The sequence below is a fragment of the Topomyia yanbarensis genome, chromosome 3, assembly GCF_030247195.1.
Source record: "Topomyia yanbarensis strain Yona2022 chromosome 3, ASM3024719v1, whole genome shotgun sequence".
NCBI lineage: Eukaryota > Metazoa > Arthropoda > Insecta > Diptera > Culicidae > Topomyia > Topomyia yanbarensis.
Window position 1 is genome coordinate 287,156,609 of NC_080672.1, and position 23,270 is coordinate 287,179,878.

The following is a 23,270-nucleotide window of genomic DNA, read 5'->3' on the forward strand; positions in this document are numbered from 1 at the left end:
AGATGGTTGTGTATACTTGCGATTCATTTCAAAATACTGGGGATCTTTGTGACACTTCAATTAGCCTATTAGAACACTATAGTATTAGCAGAAATACTTTTATTGTGTTTATTTCTTGTAAGTCTCTTTAAAAATCAAAAATTGGAATTTTTGCTTATTTGATTCTATCGAAGCTTTTGCTATTTCTGCAAAAAGCTCATCAAACCGAATTTCTAGTGTTCTCTTGGTTTGTAATAGACGAACTTCACAATGAGACAATGATCTTATGTATACCCCAATAGATCGTTTATGATCAGAGTCCGAAAAATCAAATCTGAAAAAAATTATTTTACTAAGAAATGTGTGTGTCACTTATAAGTGAATGTACCCAATGAGCAGAACGTAGAACGGTTGCAAAACTTCTCTTACGAAATAAAATGACACTGAAGATTGCTGCAACGATGTGCGCAAGGATTATTTGGAAATACTCATATCAAGAAATAATTCTATACCATAAAATACTCTTATTTATAGTACTACGCTTTCGAACTTTCTTCCCCTCACTACATGATGAAGCAATAAAAAGCACATATTTGCATCATACATACTCACACTTTATTAATCACGCATATATCTCATTTTTAATAAAGATAAAGATTTTAATAAAGTGGAGAGAAAATAAATTAAATGGGGTGTCGATCTTACCCCTATGGGGTGTCGGTTTTACCCGCAGTGCCTACCAAAAGTCACTTTGTTTTCCAAGTTTTACAACCAATAATTTTTAATGAAATTAATTTTTTGAAGCGCTGAAAAAATTAAGTCTTGTTAAGAATTTTCTGAAGAAGAATTCTGCATAAAAACTATAATTTTATTGGTTTTGTGGCAACTTAGAAAAATTGTTGAGCTTAAGGTGTCGGTTTTAACCATAATTTCCCTACAGTTGGATTGAATTCCGTTTTTGCGTTCTCTGGTTCGTTTGATTTTGTGTGAACATTTCTCATCGAACTGCAGTAACGACCACACAGCAAAAGTTTTTTGTGAATATTTCCAATTGGGCTTCAAATTTACGTGATATGTGATTACATATAGGGTTGTTATACCGGTAATACCGGTACCGAAAATACCGGGAATACCGACCCATTTTTGGTACCGAAATATCGGTACTGAACTAATGCCAGTACCGGTATTTTCTGTACCATACATTTTTTTTATAAAAATATGTTGACTCTCTATGGGGGACCTGTTTCAAAATATCGGTCTGCAAAATGACTTTTAATTATATTAATTACCTTCTAGATAAATCGTTGAGCTAACACGTTTGTGGAGGAATGAGGTGGGGCCATCATCATAATTATTCTAGAAGTTAAACATTACTAGCCCCCATTGTACTAAACGGTATGTTTAAATACCTGCACTATTTTGTCGAAACTAAATTTTAACGATCTTGCACTAAATTTCCAAATATTCACATCTAGCGTAAGAGACGTAAAAATTTCCTATGTTTTTTTATTAGAGACATTCTGATTGGTTTCCATTATTCACTGGGTGGTGCGTAATAAGACTATGGTCTAAGTCATATCTGTATTTGGTTTGCTGTTAGACCTTTATCTATAAAAGAACGAACAGCGATTTAGTAGCTATCAATGTTAGACTTGGTAAACTGCTTCAAATGGGACGATTTGTAATTATTGGTGATCGGAAGATTTAGCAAAACTCTATAGTTTACAGGAAAGCAAGGAACCTTGTTATGTATTAGAGAATAGTAGACAAACGACATAAAGGTCGAAACCAATTTACAGAACAGCAAGAGAGGAAATGCGAGCAACCTGTCCGGATTTATTGCCGTTCTCGTTTTGATTCACTGTTGTTAATAGGGTTTCTTACATTAACCCTCTGTTGAAGTCGACGAAAGTCGCACCGTTTAGCAGTTATTGATTTCAAGGTGGCCTACATTTCGAAATAAATAAAGAAGGTGCCGCATGCGAAAAATATCTTCTGCTGAAATGAGTCATGCCATTCCGAAGGAATTAAAAAGAATGAACATGTTTTTTGATCAGTACAAATTAATCATCTGAGAATAAGGTCATAAATTTGAGCATTCAATTTCACTTTGAAGCTTTTTACGAATTAAATAAAAATATATTCGAGTACCGGTACTACCGGTACTGAGGGCTTCAGTACCGTAGTACCGGTTCTCACCAAAAAGGGTCGGTACTGCGAACCCTAATTACATATTACAAATTCAGACACGGCCTTGGACTAATTCTGATTCGAGGCCAGGCACTGTTGGTACCGGTACTGTCGAGAATTGACGTGTCAAACAACAACATATCCACCGAGAAGTAATGTCTTCGCTTTTTGTGCAACATTCGGCTTTTTAATTTTATTATATGAGTCTTTTTCACAGAAAGGTTAAAGCAGCTTCAGTTTATTGGGACTCACGGCTTACTTTCGTGCCTAGCCACTAAAACACTCTCTACTCTTTTTACGGCCTTCTTTCCCACGAAACTACACGAAGGTATTACTTCGTCAGGGGGAGTGGGCCTCGTATTGCTTTCATCGCACCTGTTTCTTTTGTTCACAAATTTCCCGCAGCTATCTCGGAGCATCACTTGATCCATGAAATGACTGGACCTTTTAGCTCTCGACTCTTTTCATGCTTCTCGTCTCCATCCATCTCAGTGAGCCGTTCAGTTGCTGATTTCTTGAGTCATTTAGCTGCTGTTTCCCTAAGTCATCCAGCTTCCAGCCTTATCGGAACTTCTCTCAGTATCGATGTCTTTGTCGAGAGCCAACTAAATCACAGCTTATTAGAATCTACTCCACTACGAACTCCTCGGCGGTGGATTTATCCCGATCTTGATGCTTGCTTAGCTCCCCGTTTCGTCCTGATCTACTCGATGTAGCCTACTCAACAGACTAGGTTTATCCAGCGATTCCAGGTGGAGCGTAGCTTCCGGTTCACTGGCGTCCCAACAACCCGCTGCTGTCTGTTCGACGCAGTCTACTCGATTTACACCCCCGCGGTGGATCTCACCTACTCACCGTTGGATGTCGAGGCTAGTCCGGCGATTCCGGTGAAGCCTGGCATCCGGTTCGCTTGCGCTCCGATGGCCTGAACTCAGTACTGCGTCGCGTACTACTCAATTGGTTTACGGCAGTGGATCTAGTCCACTCCGGCGGTGATTTTTTTCCGAACCCGATTTGTTGATTCACGGCGACTAAACGGATGACGTCTGTGCTAAACCGAGTTATTGGTTATTTTTGGATAACCGAGGCCGAGTTATCCAAAAATAACCAGCAAATTTCGCGTCTCGCTAGAAAGGTTTCAACAGCTACTCCAGTCCGGCCAAACTCCGGTACCTCTCGACCACCTCAGAAACGTCGTCGCGAGGATGGTCCTGATCCGAGCAATATTCTTGTTGGTGGTCGAAAGCTAGTCGATAATAGCAACATTGTTACGGTTCCACCTCCCGCGCCGTTGCTCTGGATATATCTTTCCCGCTTTCATCCTAGCGTTAGCAAAGAGACTGTCGAAAAAATGTCTAAAGAAGGACTAAATTGTAACGAGGAGATAAAGGTTATTCCGCTTGTTAAAAAAGGCATAGACGTCAGTACTTTGAACTTCATATCCTTCAAAGTTGGAGTTCACCCAAAGTACCGTGATGCAGCTCTTAGCCCTAACACATGGCCGCAAGGCATAGTGTTCAGGGAATTTGAAGACAGCCATACCCAGAACATTTGGAGCCCGCCGACTGATTTTCCACCGCCTCCAGAAGAAGCATGTACTTCTCTAATGCAACCCGGCCCATCAATGGTCCTGCAGAGGACTCCGCAACGATTGGCCATGCCACTATACCAAGCTACACCGCCCTTGTGAAGGAGTATCGATGCCGATCGCATACTGGGATGCAACGCAGTTGGTATTATGGAAGCCCTCTATCCCCCCGCTACAATCGAGCCCTTGCCGCCAGCGTTCAGCAGTCGTCCCGGTCCTGTATTTGTGGGTGGAGAAAGGGTCTTCCAAGCCACCTTTCTCGGCAAGTATTATACAAATTGTAATGATTCAATGGTTGAACCGATTCACGCTTCTAGCTCATCGTACGACTCTCGCCGTAAGCTGCTACCACCCCGTTCCTGCTCTCTGCATTCCGCCACCGGGTTTCAACGCATACTGGGACACACCGCAGTTGGCACTATGAAAGCCCTCGATCCCCCCGCCACAGTCGAGCACTTGCAGCCAGCGATCATCAGTCGTCCCGGTCCTGTGTGTGGGATGGGTGAAAGGGTCTTCCAACCTGTCGCAAATGGCAAGTATACATCTGTTCCGAACACTTCAAGCGCTGATGCATTCTTCGCTTCCAGTTTTTTGCCTATTGCTCCGACATCTTGTTATCAAATGCCAACCATTTCTCTCGACGACGACGATAGTCGTATTTTGGGGCGCGACGCAGTTGATTCAGGATGCCTCGAATCCCTCACCACAGTCGACCTAGCGACCGTGAACCGTTCCGATACTGTTCGTGGGATTGACGAAAGGATCTTCCTACACGGCAACATGGCTTCGCTCTCTGCTGTACCTGATCCGTCCTCCAACAACATTGAGGTTTACTACCAGAATGTTGGTGGCTTAAATTCATCAACGGACAGCTATTTGCTCACGACCACGGGTTGCGGTTACGGCGTTATCGCCTTGACTGAGACGTGGCTCGACAACCGTACTCTGTCTCGCCAAGTCTTTGGTTCAACATTCGATGTCTACCGCTGTGACCGCAATGCCCTCAACAGCCACAAGACATCAGGCGGTGGTGTGCTTATCGCCGTTCCGAGACCGAGTGATCAACAATGACCAGTGGGCGAGCTGCGAGCAAGTGTGGATATCAGTGAAACTTGCCGATCGCAATCTGTTCCTGTGTGTTGTGTATTTTCCACCTGACAGAATTCGTGATTCCAGCCTGATCGATGTACATCTTTCCTCCGTTTCTTTTATCACCTTGATCGCCGTCCCGTCTGATGATATTGTTATACTGGGCGACTTCAACTTACCTGGCTTGACGTGGTGCCAGGCAAGTAATGGTTTTCTACGATTGGATATCGAAAAATCTGCGCTTATTAACAATGCCAGTTGTATTTTGGACAACTACGTCAGTGCAACTCTTCGGCAAATTAATAATGTCACCAACGAGAATGGACGTACATTGGACCTCTGCTTTGTAAGTGCCCGGGACTACGCTCCGTACTGCTGCACTGCACCGACTCCTTTAGTCAAGCAGGTGCGTCATCATCCCCACTACATCTTGTATTCGCTGGTAACCTAGGAGTGAATTTTGAAGACGTCTCAAGCTCAATCGTCTACGATTTTAAAAACGCTGACTACGACAGCATCGTTAGCACGCTGTTGGATATAAACTGGGACGAAAATCTTAACAATGACGACGCGAACGAAGCAGCGATGACGTTTTCTAATATTCTTAACTACCTTATCGACCGCCATGTACCAAAACGAACAATTAGTACCGATCAACACCCTCCCTGGCAATCAACCGTCCTTAGACTTTAAAATCTGCCAAACGAGCTGCATTTAAAAAATTCTCGAAGCATAAGACACTTGCATTACGAAATCACTACTTTCAACTCAACCACGAATACAAACAGCAAAGCAGACGCGTCTTTTTAGAAACCAGCGAAACGTCGAGCGTCAACTGAAATCCAAGCCCAAGTCGTTCTGGAAGTATGTTAACGAGCAGCGAAAAGAATCCGGTTTACCATCTTGTATGTCGTTTAATGGAGTTTTAGGCACCGACACTAAAGAAATTTGCCAACTGTTCTCCGACAAATTTTCAAGCGTTTTTTTTCCAATGAGCGCCTGCCACCACAACAAGTCGCTGCCGCCGCCAGTTTAACTCCTTCTCTAGGACGAACCATCAACCGAATTTGTGTCGATAATGCTGCCATTCTTGCAGCAAATGCCAATTATCGGGGAATCTCGTGTTTAAGTGCCGTATCAAAACTGTTCGAGATGGTTGTGTTAGATCCTATTTTCTTTCACTGCAAATGTGCAAAGATGACCAAAACGGTTTCATGCCTAAACGATCGACAACGACAAACCTAACAACATATGTAATGGATGGATTCGCTGACGGACTGCAAACCGATGCTATTTACATGGATCTATCTGCGGCCTTCGACAAAATCATCCATGATATCGCAATAGCGAAGCTGGACAAACTCGGCATTCATGGACAACTTCTGCGCTAGTTTCGTTCCTACCTCGATGGAAGGCAACTCCAAATCAGCATTAAGGATTGTCTATCTGCACCGTTCTTTGCTACATCCGGCATACCACAAGGAAGCCATCTTGGTCCAGTAATATTCCTACACTACTTTAATGACGTCAATATCACATTACAAGGACCCCGCCTTTCTTTCGCCGACGAATGTAAATTTTTCAACAAATACGGGATAAAACCGATGCCGAGCTTCTTCAGAGGGAACTGGACAGATTTAGTACGTGGTGTGATCTAAACAGAATGGTTTTGAACCCGTGCAAATGCTCAATCGTTACGTTCACGTAGAAACGCCAACCGACTCAGTTTAACAACCATTTTTCGGCTCGAGCATTCCAAGACACTCTCACATCAAAGATCTCGGAGTCATCATGGATTCGGCACTAACATTCAAGCCACATACTTCATACATCGTGGATAAGGCATCACGACAGCTTGGGTTCATCTTTCGAATAGCGAAAAATTTCAGGGACGTATATTGTCTTAAATCGCTTTACTGCGCGTTGGTGCGCTCAACGTTAGAATATTGTTCTACTGTTTGGAATCCTTACTACCCGAACGGGATTGACAGAATCGAGGCTGTTCAACGCAGGTTCATACGCTTCACCCTTCGGCATCTCCCATGGAGAAACAGATTTCAGCTGCCGAGCTATGAAAACCGTTGCCAGCTAATACACCTCGATACACTCAGCATTCGGAGGGTCTGCTCTCGAGCCCTGTTCGTCTCGGACTTACTCTCTGCCAGATTGCCCTACAATCCTCAGACGTCTGGATCTTCAAACCCGCGTTTTAGCTCTACGTAATAACTCTCTTCTGCGAGTTCCGTTCAGGAGAACCAACTATGCTTGCCAGAGCGAGTTTTTAACAGTGTGGCGACGGCCTTTGACTTCAACCGGACGCGGAATGCGATAAAAGCGAAAATGTTGTCAATTTTAAAATGTAATTAGTTTAAGCAACCACCATTGGGGCCAAGGGGCCTGTTGGTGAAGGTAATAAACATAAACCTAAGCTATCTAGTCGGCGGCGCTGCTTTGATGGTCTCTTTGTCACTTCCTCTGCAGCTCGGAGAACATGCTCGTCACTACTCCGCTGACCGATTCCAAGCTATGCTCATTATGGCACATATCATCGCCGATATTGTCGCCTGTCACACCGGGCATACCACTTCGAACTTCAGTGTCTCTAGCACGTTCACACACTCCGAGTAAAGGAGAGACGAAACATGTCCAAACCGATGCAGGTACTTCAGGAAGCATCCGTGCCCGGACAAAAACTGCATCACATGGAAGTTCACCGCTCCATGCTTCCTATGCACCCATACCCACATGCTTCCTATACAACCACACATTTGGGATGAGTCGGTAGGTCCACCTTTCTTTCTTCGCGTTGCACCCTTTTTCTGTCACTTAGCCAACGAGTCCGCTTTGTTTCCTTATATTTCGTGTATTCCTCAGACTAGTAGCATTCCTCGCCCTCAGCCAGAGTGATGACGATGGGAATCATCATGACGCACACCGCATCTGACGATAACATTCTTCACGTGTGTGCTTGCCAACTTCTCCTGCTCTGCTAAGAGTTCTGCGCAGCAGCCCAGGCCGGTACGCCATATTTCAATATTTAGGATGAGACATCCGCCAAGAGACGTCTCGTGCTGCATCTTGCTCCTCCGGTGTTCGGCATGATCCTTGCCAACACGTTAGTTGTTATTGCAGCCTTCTCACATAAATTGCCGACATGGCTGTCGTAATTTAACCGATCGTCGGAAATCATATCTAGATACTTCAACGCACGCATCGATGGAATTGAGTGTCCGCCGACATTGATCACGACACGCTGGGTTTTCTTCGGTTGCTGACCAGCGCTATCTCGATCTTGTGGTGAGCCAGCTGCAACTTAACATCAGCCATCCAGGTTTACACGATGCCTGCTGCCTCTGCCATCAACATCTAATCGACCTCTTTCCCACGTTCGTCTCGTAGACCAGTACGCAGTTCTGGAAGTAACTTTTCAGAACTTTACACAAATAGTCCGGTAGCTATGGCAATAGCTACCCAACTGGTACAATTGAATGCGTTCTTCAAGTCGATCGGAACAGTAGTGATTACCCCTTCTCCTTTGCTTCGATGCTTTCTCCGCACTCGCGTTGACTGTGCGAATGGCGCCCACCGTTGAGATACCTTTCTGGAATCCGAACTGCTTCCGCGATAGTTCTCACTTTCAGCGTAATTCGTCACCTCAGGATGACCATTTCAAGAAGTTTACCAAGAGTATCCAGCAGACATTAAGGCAGATACGATGCTGGATCTCCTGGTGGCTTCTCTGGTTTTGGCAGCAGTGTAAGCTTCTTGATCGTGCATCTGTCCGGGAAGTAGCCTTCATCCAGGCATTTCTGTAGAACTAACCTAAACATGTCCGAAAAGCCAGGATCGCGATCCGCATTGCAATATTAGGGATTCCGTCCGGTCCGCGAGCTTTTTTCGCTTTTAGCCCTTGTAAGGAGCCACTGTAAGGAGCTCGTCGTTGAAGACTCGATTGTCACTAGCATTTCCAGCGTCTGCACCAATGCACGGCGTAAGTGGTCTGCAGCTGGGTTCTGCTTCGGGAAAAAACCCTCCACGATAATCTTTGTCAGGGCACATTTTGTCTGGTGTCGTTGGACCCTTGATCTTGTCCATAACGATACGATAAGCGTTTCCCCAGTTGTTAGCGTCTATTTCTCTGCACAGCTTCTCAAAGCTGGTACGCTTGCGAAGCACTATCACGCGTTCAGAAGCGGCACTAGCCGCTCGGAAAGCCAGCTTACACTCTTCGCTGACTTCGGACAGCTCATCGGCATTCGAAATTGGAGCGAAGCTGTCAGCACGAAGTGCTTCCGCCGACCAATACACAGTGGGGAAAAATGGACCCAAAACGCGACTTACTTTGAAAAGGTTAAATGACGCTTACCAGAAAAAATGTTTTTATGTGAAAAGGCCTGAAAAAATGATTTTTAGTATTTACAATAACCGCACGCTACGCTATCATGTCCGTTTTACCCCAATCCCCCCTTCGTTTGAGTTCATTTTCAAAACTGAATATATAACTCAGAAGTTAAATACAACTGACCAAAATTAGTGTTTCTTATATAAAAAAGTCTAGAGAATCGATTGGAGATAATTAGAATAATCTCACAAAACGTACGCACCAATTTTACCCCAAGTTAATCCTGATTTTATATTTCGGTAAAAGGCTATATGGGGCTGATCAAAAGTGGTAATTTTTACGTATAAAAGTCCAGGTTATTGTTTGAATATTGTTAGACTAACCGCCCGAAACGTGTGTACGTGGTTTACCCCAATTCCTTGAATAACTTTTCCTTGAAGTATAAAGTTAAACCTTGCTCTACATTTCAGAAAGAGGCTAACAGCCGTTGATCAAAAGTTTTATTTCTTATGCTAAAAATGCTGAGGAATCGATTGAAGATACACACCTAGAAAAAATAGTGTAAATTTATGTCTCCTGACCCTGACATATACGAGCATCAAAAATGACTTAGTTTTACGTTTGATTTTAATTTTACATGACGTTGAATTTCGTAAATCATGTGATTTTACTCCTCATACGGCGTTTGTTCTGAATGGTAGGTAGTGTAATTTTATGTCATTGCGCATGTAAAGTATATGTTTCATGTCAAATTAAACGGAACACGGTAATGTTCCGTCATTTCGTAAATTACTGTTTGTTGAATTGTGTCATGTTAGCAATTACGTCAACGATAAAATTCAGATTTTGTTTGGTGTGTAGTTAGAATGACCGCACGATACGTGTGTACCCGTTTTACACCAACTCCCCCTATATCTCAAGCGGAAAGTTAAGGGGAGCGTCTGGTGTAAAGTGCTCAAAACGAAAATAATTTTGTTTTACGATTTTGAAGGCAAGGCAACAATGGATCTTTTGTGTAATATTAGGATCGCTTTTTACATTCATTGTGAACAAAAAAAAATATTTTCAGTCACACAGAGCCATAACTACGAGCGTTCCAAGAGTAGACGTCCAACCATTTCCAACTCGAGAAGCGCCGCGGCGTACACGACAGCTCACGATAAAATTGTCTGATACGGGAAACTCAATAAGTTTTGTACAGCTTAGACTTGTAGTCGATGAATCACAAAAAATAGAAAAAGTTCGAGTTTCGAAAAATGGCTTAATGAAAACCGAAAAATCTCATATTTAACTGTAAAATTCGCTCATTTTTCTTCAAAATAGTGCGGAGAAATTTTTTTATTCAGTTTTCTGGGGTTCATCGACAGGCTACACATGTTGAGCATCCTCATAAAAAAATCAAGTCAATGCAGTGATTAGTTTTTGAGTTATCGTGTTCGCCAATTTGAAAAACGCGGTTTCGAGAAAAACACGATTAAAGGGTGTCCCGCATCAAATTGCATCACGGAAAAAAACGCTGTAGAAAATGTCCCATTTGGTTATTTTCTCATTTGGGTAGAAATAGTTTAGAGTGTATTGTTTACACTGTATTTTTATCGCTATCAGTTTTTCGAAAATTGTTTCCAATAGATTGAAATCTGCGTGTGTTATAGCAAATGCTGCAACGTCGCACTTCGTTTCTGTTGTCGAATGTCACAACAGTTGTTTTACAATGTCGCAATGATTGAGATTAAGCTGGGTTATCTCCATAATTGTTTACCTGCCTTCGCCTTTTTGTACACAGGGCATTTGAAGCCGCCCATCGTGCGGGCGTTTCCGGCCTCCGGTTTGCTCCATTCCGGGTAATGAAAAGGCGGACACTTAAGCATTCATGAAAGATCGCGTAGCTTCACCGAATTTTTCAGTATTTCTTGTCAAAGGACGCTCTAAAAATTGGCGAAGTTTATGGAACAATGGCAGTTTAGTTATCCCAAAGGTATCAACAAACCTTGGTTCATGGAGATCGATGAAGGTCGTGACTTTGATCTGGTGATATATCCAATCATTATACGTTGAATGCGAATCTCCTTCGTGTTGGGGTCATGGAGAGCGGTCTCTGCGCTTGTGGTGACGGTTATCGCAACATTAAGCATGTTGTCTGGTCGTACATCTAGTTCTAGCGCCAGAACTCCGTTTAATGAATCCCTTCGGCCTCGTTCCAGTTCGAGCTGTGCAGACTATCTTCGATCTCTTCTATATATCACTCATATACATATTTTTAATCAGGATAGGTATCCAAATTTTATTATCTCTTCTCTTTTGGTTAATATGGAATCAATTGTTAATCAAATAAAAGTTCGTGATAAAAATTTATAAATTGTATACTTAGTCTGAATCAAATTGTATTAATATTTTTTGTACTCGATTTGAATTCCTTGTTTAACGCTAGAACGTTGCACTGGGGTATATATGCACCCCACACCTTCTTTGGAGCCATGTGAAAACGAGAATTCGGCATTTACCGACCTGGAACCCTAACCATAATTCAATTTCCTAGTAAGAGTAGGAAAAGGTGGTATAGCCAGTTTGCTTATAGCCTTTTGGGAAGCAGGTGTCAAAGTTGGCGGGGGGTACATTTGTACCCCAGTGTACGTTTGCCGTTAGTGTTTCGTCAGGTTTCATGCTGTCAGTGGAAATGTGATTCTTCACAATACCAGGTTAAATACTGGTTGTTTTACTACGTAAGTAACAATTAGTATTATATAATCGTTTTTAATAATTTATTCAATTTATTTTATTTAATATTGAAGCGGAACAAAAAATCGTTCTCATTTTTTGCTGATTTTTATTGTTTTATTGTTTTTTTTATAGTTTTTCAAAGCAATGGCTCACAAGTATAATTTGTGCACAATAACCGCTGTAACAGTAACGTTGCGTGTTACCAATGTATTACTGGTCAGAAATATTTTTTCATTTCAATTTCCACCCCATTTCGTGGCATTTTCCAAAACACAATTTTGAAACTTTCACTCCTCAAAATAATTGCACTTTTTCAAAAATATCGAAATTTCATTTTATACCGTTTCAGGACCATTCTTTTTTTTGTTCAAACCAGTTTATGTATCATTGATTCAATAAATTCCTTACTTTCACTCACACAGCTGTTTTCGTCATTAAAAAACGAAGAAAATGACGTATTCTACATTGCTTTTATTTGCATTTTTACCTGCGAAAATTGCGATCAAACGCGTGGGGTACATTTATACCCCAGTGCAACGTTCTAGGATGGAAAACGCAAGTGCAACGTTCTAGGGTTAAAGGTGTATATGTGATCATTATTCCATAGTTTCAAGAAATTTAAATTGCAGCCATAAAATTTGCACCTGAATAAAAAAATAATTTGTTGAAATTTTTGAGTGGGTAATTCTCCCTTGGTTATTTTCGAATGGCTAGTACTACCCATACGACCCACGTGATCCGCCGGCCTTGCGATTCGGTATTTGGTACGGTTCGCTTCGCTGATCAACAACACTCGCTTTTTCTCTATTTAGTCGACCCTGAATGTGAAGGCTAGAATTTTCTTCGATGCAGTTTGCCAAACCAGAAAAGATGCCAATCGTTCGTTTAGAAATCTTCTATTTTAAAAAGCAAAGTTGAGACGGTTTATCACTATCTCACCTGGATCCAGTTTTAAATGATTTGCATTAACAAAGTCGCAAAAGACGCATTATGTCGTCCATTCTACTTCTTCTACATGGGAGAACTTTTAAGTGGTCAAGGTGGTTATAGTCATGGTGCGGCTCGTGTGGATACTATGACTAACTCGAAATCGGGTAATCGAACACGCGAAATTCCAATGCGTGGCAGTAGACTAACACCCTCGACTTAGTGCAGAACCACTAACTTAAAACCATTTCAATACTAAATGCCAATCCAATGCCTCGAGAGCGAAACAAAAATTTTGAAAAATGCGAATCCAGTCACTCATTATAGATAGAAAACTGTCGTACATTCTTGCATTTCCAGTATCGTTGAGTTATGCCATAAATTGTGATTAATTTGCATATTATATATACTTATAAAAGAGCCGTCTGCGATGTGTCTGAGCCTAGAGTCTCTATCTTCTAACGACAGTACATTGACCTTTTGACGCTAGTTTTCTCAAAATTCGCAAATAACTTTCCTTGCGATTGAAATGCTCTCAACCATTCCAGAACCCGAAAAAGATTCGTATTCGAGAGGATGGTTCGCAAATGTTCGATAGTTTAAAGGGTGAAATTTGCATATATCCTAACAAAAAACCGGGTACGAGTGGGAAAAGGTGACGAACGACTAAAACCGGCTGGCAAAAACGAATATCCGATTGTGACCATCGTAAATCGGTATCATGAATCCACTTTATACGGGTAGATTAAAATCACTAAGAGAATAAAAGAAGAAAGAGTAAACCATAAGGCGAATTTCGAAGACTACTTTCAACGCCAGATCGGTCGCCTCCTAGCAGTTGAGCCATTGTAGGTGTCATCGTTTTTCAGGATGTTTCTTTCCCAAGGAGTATTTGCAAAAGAGCAGAAACCTTGTTTTTACTGTTCTAAATCAGGAGTTGAAACGATTCGTATTCATTTCGATCCTGTGAAGGAACTAGAAAGAGAACATCGCACATTGCCTTCGAACGAAACTTTGCTGTTGGTTTAGAAAATCTTGAACCTTTGTGTCTTGCAGAAAGATCATAAAATTGTTACGCTGAGCGTTTTAATAAACAATATTGTACATTCGTTTGATTACTTACTTGGGTAAGTTTCATACTCAAAGAAACAATATATACTGCTTTGTGTACGCTAAATACTCAGCTGATATATTAATTTTCATATTTCAATATTTCGTGAAAATTGTCGCATAGTTTCAATACTATTACTGTGATGATTTTGAGACTATTTCTGCAATATTGCTTTCAAACAACATTGAGCATTTAAGGGATAACTGCGAAAGTCGGCTAGAGTCAAATGAAATGAAGCATCAGGTGGTCCCTGAGGAGAAGATGAAGTAAACGCTCGCAACAGCAGGTAGGTTCGTTTAACACTGCTAAGCATTCTGGAGCAATTTGAAGCCAAATTTTCGATAATCAGAAGCGGTTTGCATCGCAGCTAGCGATCAGATATAAATAAGACCGTTCTGCTTACTGGAGCTTTAGTTCTGAATCGAATTTTAGTCCCCGGTATATCTATGGCTTAAAACGGTGCCAGAAATCGAAAAGTCGACGTTACTGATGCCAGAACGTCCAAGAATAATCGGATAGATCCTGTTGAAATCAAAAGAACGGTGTTGAAACAAGGAACTGCTGTGACTATTTGAAAAACACTAAAAAGTGCTAAAATGGTGAGCGCGAATTTATGTGTCTTAAGATGTGAAGTGTCATATAATCAAACCGTCGATCTGGATGACGCAATAGTGCATCAAAGACAATCTAATGCCGTTGTTTATGTCTGAAACAGAGTCAGGTCCTAAAGCACAATTTACACCTATCCGATCCGTTTCAGTGACGATTCAGTACCGTGCACGGCCATCAATATTCTTTCATACTCTTTCTATGCGAATATGCTCACAAATAAAATATATGAAAGAATTTTGCTCTCCGTGCACGGTACTGAGCCGTCACTAAATCAGATCGAAAAGTTGTGAATTTTGCTTAACCCTAACTGGTGTCAAAAATACGTAGGGTAATGAGTTTATTTTGGGCCAATACAGTCGACAAAATGAATATCGATAGGCTTCAAACACTATCAGAATTCTATAAGAACTGGGAGTTAGCACGAAACGTCAAACGTGTTCACTTTTCTAAAATACCACAAAGCTACCAAAATTATGTATCGGTGCGGGCCAAAACCTTTTTTTGTTTCTGTCCGCTTTTTTATTAACAAATGTGTTGTTTGTGTACCAAAAAGTGTAAAGAGCCTCGTTTGGCTCTATTATGAAGTGTGCCGCACTATTTCATTAATTACTCGGCCTATAATCAAGGAAATGAGTATAAATGGGCATTATTGCTCTGTTTTTAATAACCACTATAATAACCAAAATGGCCCGAAAATTGTAGTCATCGTGTTTGGGCACAAAGAAAACAGTTTGAAATGGGTAAGGTGATAATTGATATAGTGCAAAAATAGGGTTCTTACCCTGTGTGTATAGGATTATTTGTGATGCAAATAAATGATTTCAGCAGTTTTTTCGCGTAGCAAGAAGAAGAGATTTGCATGGTGTTATGAATAAATAATGTTTGAGGCTTGATTTATATCATGAAATAAATATTTTTAAGTTTTCTTATAGAGTCTATTGCCATTCTAGGCAGTGAGCGAAGTTTTGCAAGCGTCATATATTCTCTGCAACTAAAATTCTTTCACCTAAAGGTGACGTGTGCTTATGATTGTTCGACACTGTTCATCAACGATCCGACGCACAGTAGATCCACTTCATACAAAAGCTAGACAAAACCTCGAAAGTAGTTTAAATTGACTGAAAATATTATCAACGAGTAATTTTGGTGCGCTGAACTCGATTTTGATTAAATTAGGACGCTAAAATTAAAATTAGACAGTCTAGAGTGGTTCTAAAATATATTTTTTTGAATTTCGCGAAAGTAAATTTTATTAACTTTTCAAAACATACTTCGTAAGTGAGCAGAAACAGTTTGATTTCCTAGGGTAGTTCTTAGTAACGATTTAGCTAGGGTGGTTCAAATTTATCGAAATCTTGAAAATAAAAAATGATGTAATTTTATACATTTGTTTGTGGATCTTCAGTCCAATCTGAATACCATCGTAAAAAATCATCGCTTCCTTAGCTCTTTAAGAGATAATCCTCACGTACTAATTTATGAACGGGTGCGTTTAGAATAGGTATAAAAGATATTATATGTTAAGGTGTTGTTGGAAATTTCAAAACGATTGCTCCAAGAGATTTTGATTTATGGAATACATCGCATTTTTGAGGTGCCTTCTGAAGATTCACTGTCAGTCGCCTAAGTTTCAATATTTTGCCCACTGGAGGCTCCAGGGAGGGGTACGCAGGGGCACGTGCCCCCCTCCCCTTTTCGACCAGAAGATGTTTTGGTAAAAAGATATTTGCATTTACCTACTTCCATATGTCAATAATCTAGAAGTGACCAACAAGGTGATCAGTTTATTTTTTGTAATACCAAGTAAAAGTTAATTAATTAAATTTGGTAATAAAGCAATTTTGAATTTGTGCAAGCAATACGCAAAGTTTGGTTTCCGATCTTTTTTTGGTACGGAAATATTGGTACGGAATAAAAATAAGTAGGTACCGGTATATTCGGTACCATGCAAAACTTTTGATAAAATTATTTCTATTTGATATATCTAACGTAGGGCTGTAACGTGTAACTTGACAAGAATCAAAATGCCATCGCCTTCAGAAATCTATCCGGTAATATCGGGAGTCAAATGGCACACTCAATAATAGATCTACTTTTACCAGACCACTTGAAAAGTACATTCATTTTTTTTATTTGTGTCACCGTGTTATCATTATCATCATTATTCTTTTAGGAACTGCCTCGGCTATCCGACTCCACCAATTCTCCATCTGTACGCCGTCGCTGGTGACTGCTCCTTTCATCTTCAGTTCGAGTTTCAGTATCATCCAATATTTTTCTATTGGACGGAACTGGTAACAATAATGCGGATTCAGCTAGTTTGAGATAAAATGACTCTGATGTTTTTGGACAATTGTAGCACGCTGCTCGTGCGCACGGGGAGGGTTTTGGGGGCTCAGACCCATCCCACGAGAATATAGAATTTAAAAAAAATGTTTTAATAGGAAACACTACTGCGAACCGTTTGAAACATAAAACGGTATTTGAGTTCAGACACTCTAGAAACAAGCCGTTGAAGAAATCAAGGAAGAAATATTGCGAGGGCGGCTGGAAAGGGATGTAAGTCAAACTGGTCGGCATCTCCGGATCGGTTCCTGTGTCGATAAGTTGAGATATTAACAATAGTTGTGAGTAGACACAGCGAATATTAGTCAGCACCAGCTATCATATAAATAGGAACGAGTTGCGCCAAGAAGGAATAGAAAAAGTAGCAATGTAGAACACATAAACGATTACCACAAAATAAAAATTGCTGTATATTGCTGTAATACGAATGACATGTAATATTACACGAATGAAAGCGTAAAATTGTATGCTTTTTGATGCTCCAATTGAGTGCATTGATTTTAACGTAATTTTCAATCAAAGTTTTGATTCAATCTTTGTATGTTTACATTCGTATTGATTTACGTGTCGTTTAAATTTCATTATTTTTTTTTTGTGTGTGGATAGCAGCAGATACGGCCAATTTCTTCACCTGGATGAAAACCGACTTTTGGTTTTCGGCTAATTGGTCACAAGCAACCTGAAAACTGGTTTTCAGCGAAAACCGGTTTTCATCCAGTGAAGAAATTGGCTGTTAGAGTTTCTTTGTATATATTCCTTTGTTTTGACGTGAGTCTTGTTTATACCTTTTTTAAGGTTTTCGGAACAAGTCCAATGGGAAATAGACAGAAGAAATGAGAATTGGAAACGGTGAAACAATTCACCTTTTATTGGACACACTGGGAAAAGATATGTCCTCAAGCAGGAATCGAACCTGCGATCTCCCAGTCTCTAGTTGGGTGCGTTAACCACTCCGCCATCGAGGAACTGTGATGATACATCACAGATTCACAACAGTATCGTGATCCCCGCCACAATCTCAATACCTACAGTGGACCGTTCTACTCCCAATGCCCCTCATAAGCGAATCGTCACCGCCCTCTCAGGCAGAATTCACTCGTTAGTCTATTTTTAGCTCCCCAGTGGATCACTTTCAGGCGTGAGATTTTTTATTTTCATCGACATGGAGAGACTGGGAGATCGGAGGTACGATTCCTGCTTGAGGACATATCTTTTCCCAGTGTGTCCAATAAAAGGTGAATTGTGTCGCCATTTCCGTTTCACTCTTTCTGTCTATTTCCTATTGGACACTGTCCGAAGTTTCCTTGTACTTTTTTATCACTCGAGTCACAGTGCATTCAGAATAATCTAACATTATTGCTTGTTCCCGAGTTGACTATGAAGGCTTTTCGAGTAATTGTTCACAGTTATTTTTGGTTTCTCCTTCTACTTGAAGAATAACTCGGCACCATGTTAATAAAAAACAGTGAAATAAATAGACCGAGCAAAACTGTTTACAAAACAATAAAAGCTTCTTGCATAGATGAGCTCAAACTTTTTAATTTCTAGCGCATCTGCATTGCGTTGAACGAGGAATCTGCCAAAATAAATGGAATGCAATAGATACTAATATTAGACCAAACAAAAATATTCCTTTTACAGAACAACTTAAAATATGTGACTGAAAGTTACAGTATTGGAATTAAGATTCTCGTGTATATTGAAAATGGCAGCATAGAGGTATGGTTGTATGGGCTATCAACGAGTACCCCCGTAAGCCAAATGCGAAATACACGTCATAATTTATAGATGTACAATCCGTTTCACCTGATACTTGAAGAAACTTTTTCCCGAATATGGCTAACAACGTTCTTGTGGTGATAATGCGGGTCTACTCCCTCCTGACTATACATTCAAACACAACGAAATTATAATTGAACAAGCCACGCTATGCATCCATGATGGGCAGATTCCTATGTGCAAGTACTGTAATTAGACGGGACACACTGGAAACCCTTGCACGGAAGATGGTCTGGAGAATGTATCATAACCGATTGCCAACACATCTACGGCAAATCATTTCAACTACCATCACCTGCACCACATAAGGTTGCCAAATTTGTGGCAACTGTTCAACTGAAAACACAGCATCAAGCACCCCAACATCAACAGCCAACACCTTCAGTGCGGGTTTAGTGACCTATGAGTTCAAAAGGCAACGAAAAACATCTGATCGTGAGCCTGAACACGGAATTACCTATTAGAGATTAGCAGACTAGTTCTGTAAAAAGAACTAGATCACATGAACTATTTTTCCGTTTAGTTGAATTTTTAGTTGTATATAGCGAATGATTGTCGAAACAGTCTGAAAGGCCGGAAGACACATGTAGTATAATTTCGGAGCGAAAGCTCTCGTTGAGCGTTTGCCAGCTGAACTATTACACAGGTTCGTTGAAGGTTGGCCAGTTATTTATAATGAAATTGCAGAAATAGAGTATGTGGAATTTTTCTATTTTTCTTGAATATCGTTCTTCGTCCAATTCCAAATTTAAAGAGAAAATAGGATAGTTTGTGGGACGGTGAGTCAGTTTATTGTCATCTGTTTGAAAATAAACTCCCTTCCACTATTTTTATTTGAAGAACCAGTTTTCCTAGATCGTTCGCGAACGGATTTCCCATTTTGACGTGAATGATCAAAGAAAAATAAATGAACCTCTAGATGCAGCTGGCGACCAGACGAGTGTTTCCCCGCCGCGAAAGAAGCTATAGAAAGTAGCATGTACGAAATCGACAAACACTCAAGAACATTTGGTTTTGTTCTAGATATATTTTGTAAATACATAAAAGACCCTCGGCTCCGTTGAGACATCGCAATGAGCCGTATCGAATTAACGAACTATAAAAAATAGTGATTTCATTCAACCATGGTGTTTGATTTACCAGTTGCCATCCCTAAATATTAACCGTTGGAATAAATGAGAAATGAGTCTAAGCTTCTAAATGTATTTATTTTTTAAATCGTCTGTAAGCAATATTTTTTTGCCCCTCCTTTGTCAACCAGCTGGAGCCGTCTATGATTTTGCCATGAAAATTTACGAAAATATTGTTTGTTTAGTGTATGGAAAATGACTAAATAGACTAACACTCTCTGTACCGAAAAAAACGATTTTGGGAGTGATATTTTTCCACCGAAAACACCACAGTCCAGTTTGGGGGCTGATAAAATCGGGTTTTCACTGTATTACATCCTCTTATATTTAGTGTTTTCATGTAAAATATTTTATCTATGATTTTCTTATTCCAGATTTTCCGAATTGTTATTCTGGCCATGCTGTCGGTTACGGCTCGATCCGAATTCGAAGGGTATCAGTATACTACGCCAGGATGCCCCTTCGATGTTCCAAACACCCAGTACATCACATCAACCGCAACCGTCTACCAAACAAAAACTGAAACCATTACCAAACAGTCGCCACCTAAAACGGAAACAGTCTCTCGAGTATCCTCTGTTATCATAACTTCAACTCTCACCGATACCGTTCCAGTTTACAACACGGTTACCCGCACCAACACTGTAACAAAAACTCAACCTCCGCCTCCACCAATAACGATCACAACATCCATCACACAACCTCCCGTTGTCCAGACGGTAGTATCTACTGTGGTGAAACCAACTCCAGTGTATCAAACCATCACCAATGTTCAGACTATTACCCAACCACCAGTAACGCTTCCGCCACGAACTGTCGTTAATACAGTAACGCTACCCGCAGTAACCAAAACGCAGGTCTCAACATACACAACGACCAGTCCGGTTGTATCTGTGGTGTATAACGTCGAAACAGTACCTGGACCTACCGTGACTCTTCCCCCCAAAACAGTATTCTCGACCAAAACACTTCCGCCAGAAGTACGAACTAGCACTGCCTACGTTACAACCACAACACCAGTTATTCAATACAGCTCCATCACACTTCCACCTCAAACATTGACTCTTCCCGCTAAGACAGTAATAAAATCGACTACCCTACCTGCCCAGACGGTAACAATCACCTCCATGATAGCTACTCCTACTCCGGTTTACAAAACAACCACACAAACTCAAACCGTTACACCACCCCCGCTACCACCTTCCACAAAAACCATTACTTCGACAATCAAACCACCGGCCGTCACCAGTACTGTTGAAAAAATCAGCACCATAACGAATCGTGTAACGCAAACCATCACCAGCTCGGTCGTCAGTACTGTAGCGACACCAGTGTTGAAAGAGGTAACGAAAACAGTAACGCTGCCGGCTGTCACTTCCACCATCTGTACACCGACGAACGCTTATCTACCGGTGCGCCCGGCTGCTACCTATGTCCCTCAGTTCAAAAGTGCGGACAACTACTATCAGCCACGATACAACGACATCTTCTGAAGGGATTAGGGGTTCTCATTGAACCAAACGTGATACTTAAAAATACTCAATGGGTCGAACGCATGTGTACATTCTTATGAAAGAATTCAAACAAAACAAAGATAAGTAAATTGATGATTACTGGCAAACGTAGTAGTTTTATTGCATGGGGTCTAGCTAGTTGTTTTCTCAGGGTTTGTCTTTTGTACATAAAATTCGTTTCGATTATTTATAAGTTACACATATCGGCGTAAGGAGGCAATACAACAGGATCACTCCATGGTAGTCTCCTGAGGCATCGCACGAAAAATCTAGAGCACATTTTGGGCCAATAAGTTCCCTTTGCTATATTTATCTTTAGTGGAGAACAATCTGGGAAAAAACTACTTTTTCTGCATTAAGAAGAAAATTGTTTAAATCCATCTTTGCACGTGAAGCGCACAAAACCAATAGTATCTGTACCATCTAACCAGGTTGAAATAGATAGAGTCGTCTCCGATTCAAGTTTGAATTGAGCGGATCTGCTGGCACACAAGGTTAGCTCCATACTTCAACCAGTGAAGATACAGGACTACAAACGATTGCATTCAGCATCAGTCGCAGCTGAAAGGGGAAAAACATATGGCAACTCAGACTCTTATCGGGTGACCTTTTCCGGGTCTGCTCTAATCAACTACCTCCTATTTGACAAGGCTCGTCTACCTACTCGTAAATTTATGTCGCTGATCATGAACTGTACTTATGGCAAACAATTGGGACAAACAGTCCCCCATTGTAGCAATAAGGTTAGTTGTGGGTAATGCGGTGGAAATCATATGGATAATTCCTGTAGTACGGATGTCGAAAAGTGTCTTTACTATGGAGGAAACCCACATGATCTTCCGATCTGTCCTGCGTGTAAACAGCGCGAGGAGAAACTTAAGTCTTACCATCAGGGATGTTTTAGGCAATCTTTTGCAGTAATGCTAAAGATAGATACGACACCGGTTTCTACGAATATCTATACTAACTTGTGTACTGACCAGCACGACTCTGACGGACTCTAAGAAGGAACATTCTACTGTGCCTAAAAGCAATGGAAACAGGAGAAACATTTTGTCTAAGATTTGTCGTAATAGCCAGAAGGTAAATAAATACATAACTGCATATCACAGCCAGAGGAATAATCCAGCGCTGGATCAATAGAATTCTCTGATATTGTGGGACCCATTTTCACAGCATTAAATATTTCGGACCCTCTTAAAAGCAGCTTAATAATCTTTCTACCCACAGTAAAAACATTCTGGTTGCAGCTAACTGTAAAATGTCCCCTCCTTTCAGCGATTGTATCCTTCGATGGCAGTCTGCTTCCTCATCTCGTACAGATCAGCAGTCAAAAAGCGCACCGCTTGCGAACATCATACCAACAAAAAACTACTACCTATACCGTACCGCTCTAACGTGTACGTTAGAGTGCCCAGAAAAATAATGAATTTTTGAAAACTCACTCGGCCCACCCCTGAGTCAATTCCTAGTCCCACCAGGAGTACTTGCTCCAAATTTGAAGCAAATCGGACAAGTCTAGCTACAGGACCAACGTGCCTGAAGTTTGTATGGGATTTTTCGACAATTTACATGGAGAAAACCCACTAGTTTGCATTTTCACCGCTAGGTGGCACTGTATGCATCGTATTATCACTGTAAGTGAAAATAAGAAAGATAATTTAATTGTTTACAACTTTGTCGAAGACTGCTAGTCAATCCGACTTTGTTGAAAGAAGTTATTAAACTTTTAGCGAAGTGATGTCTGAGTCAGTTTTGCATGGGGCCTAGCAGTACATTTTAGTGTATCAGTATTAGGTTCTAACAAACTAAACATTTTTGTGGAATAATGGTTAGATTTAGATGAATAGTATGTTCGGAAGAATTTCAGTACATAATACGAGTTATGTTTTGGTAAGAAAATTTTAGTTCCACCTATGACCGCATAGATGGCGCCAACACTAAC

At 40.9% G+C, this 23,270-nt stretch overlaps 1 protein-coding gene and 1 non-coding gene across 2 annotated transcripts; one reads left to right on the forward strand and one right to left on the reverse strand.

The window, feature by feature from the left end:
- The first annotated feature begins 14,370 nt into the window (after positions 1-14,370).
- Positions 14,371-21,432, forward strand: LOC131689511 (uncharacterized). Its single transcript, XM_058974650.1, has 2 exons — positions 14,371-14,543; positions 20,186-21,432. Exons 1-2 carry the CDS (start codon positions 14,541-14,543, stop codon positions 21,302-21,304), a joined length of 1,122 nt encoding a protein of 373 aa, XP_058830633.1. The 5' UTR covers positions 14,371-14,540; the 3' UTR covers positions 21,305-21,432.
- Positions 17,795-17,867, reverse strand: Trnas-aga (transfer RNA serine (anticodon AGA)). Its single transcript has one exon. It is a non-coding gene; the product is annotated as a tRNA-Ser (tRNA).
- Positions 21,433-23,270: the final 1,838 nt, after the last annotated feature.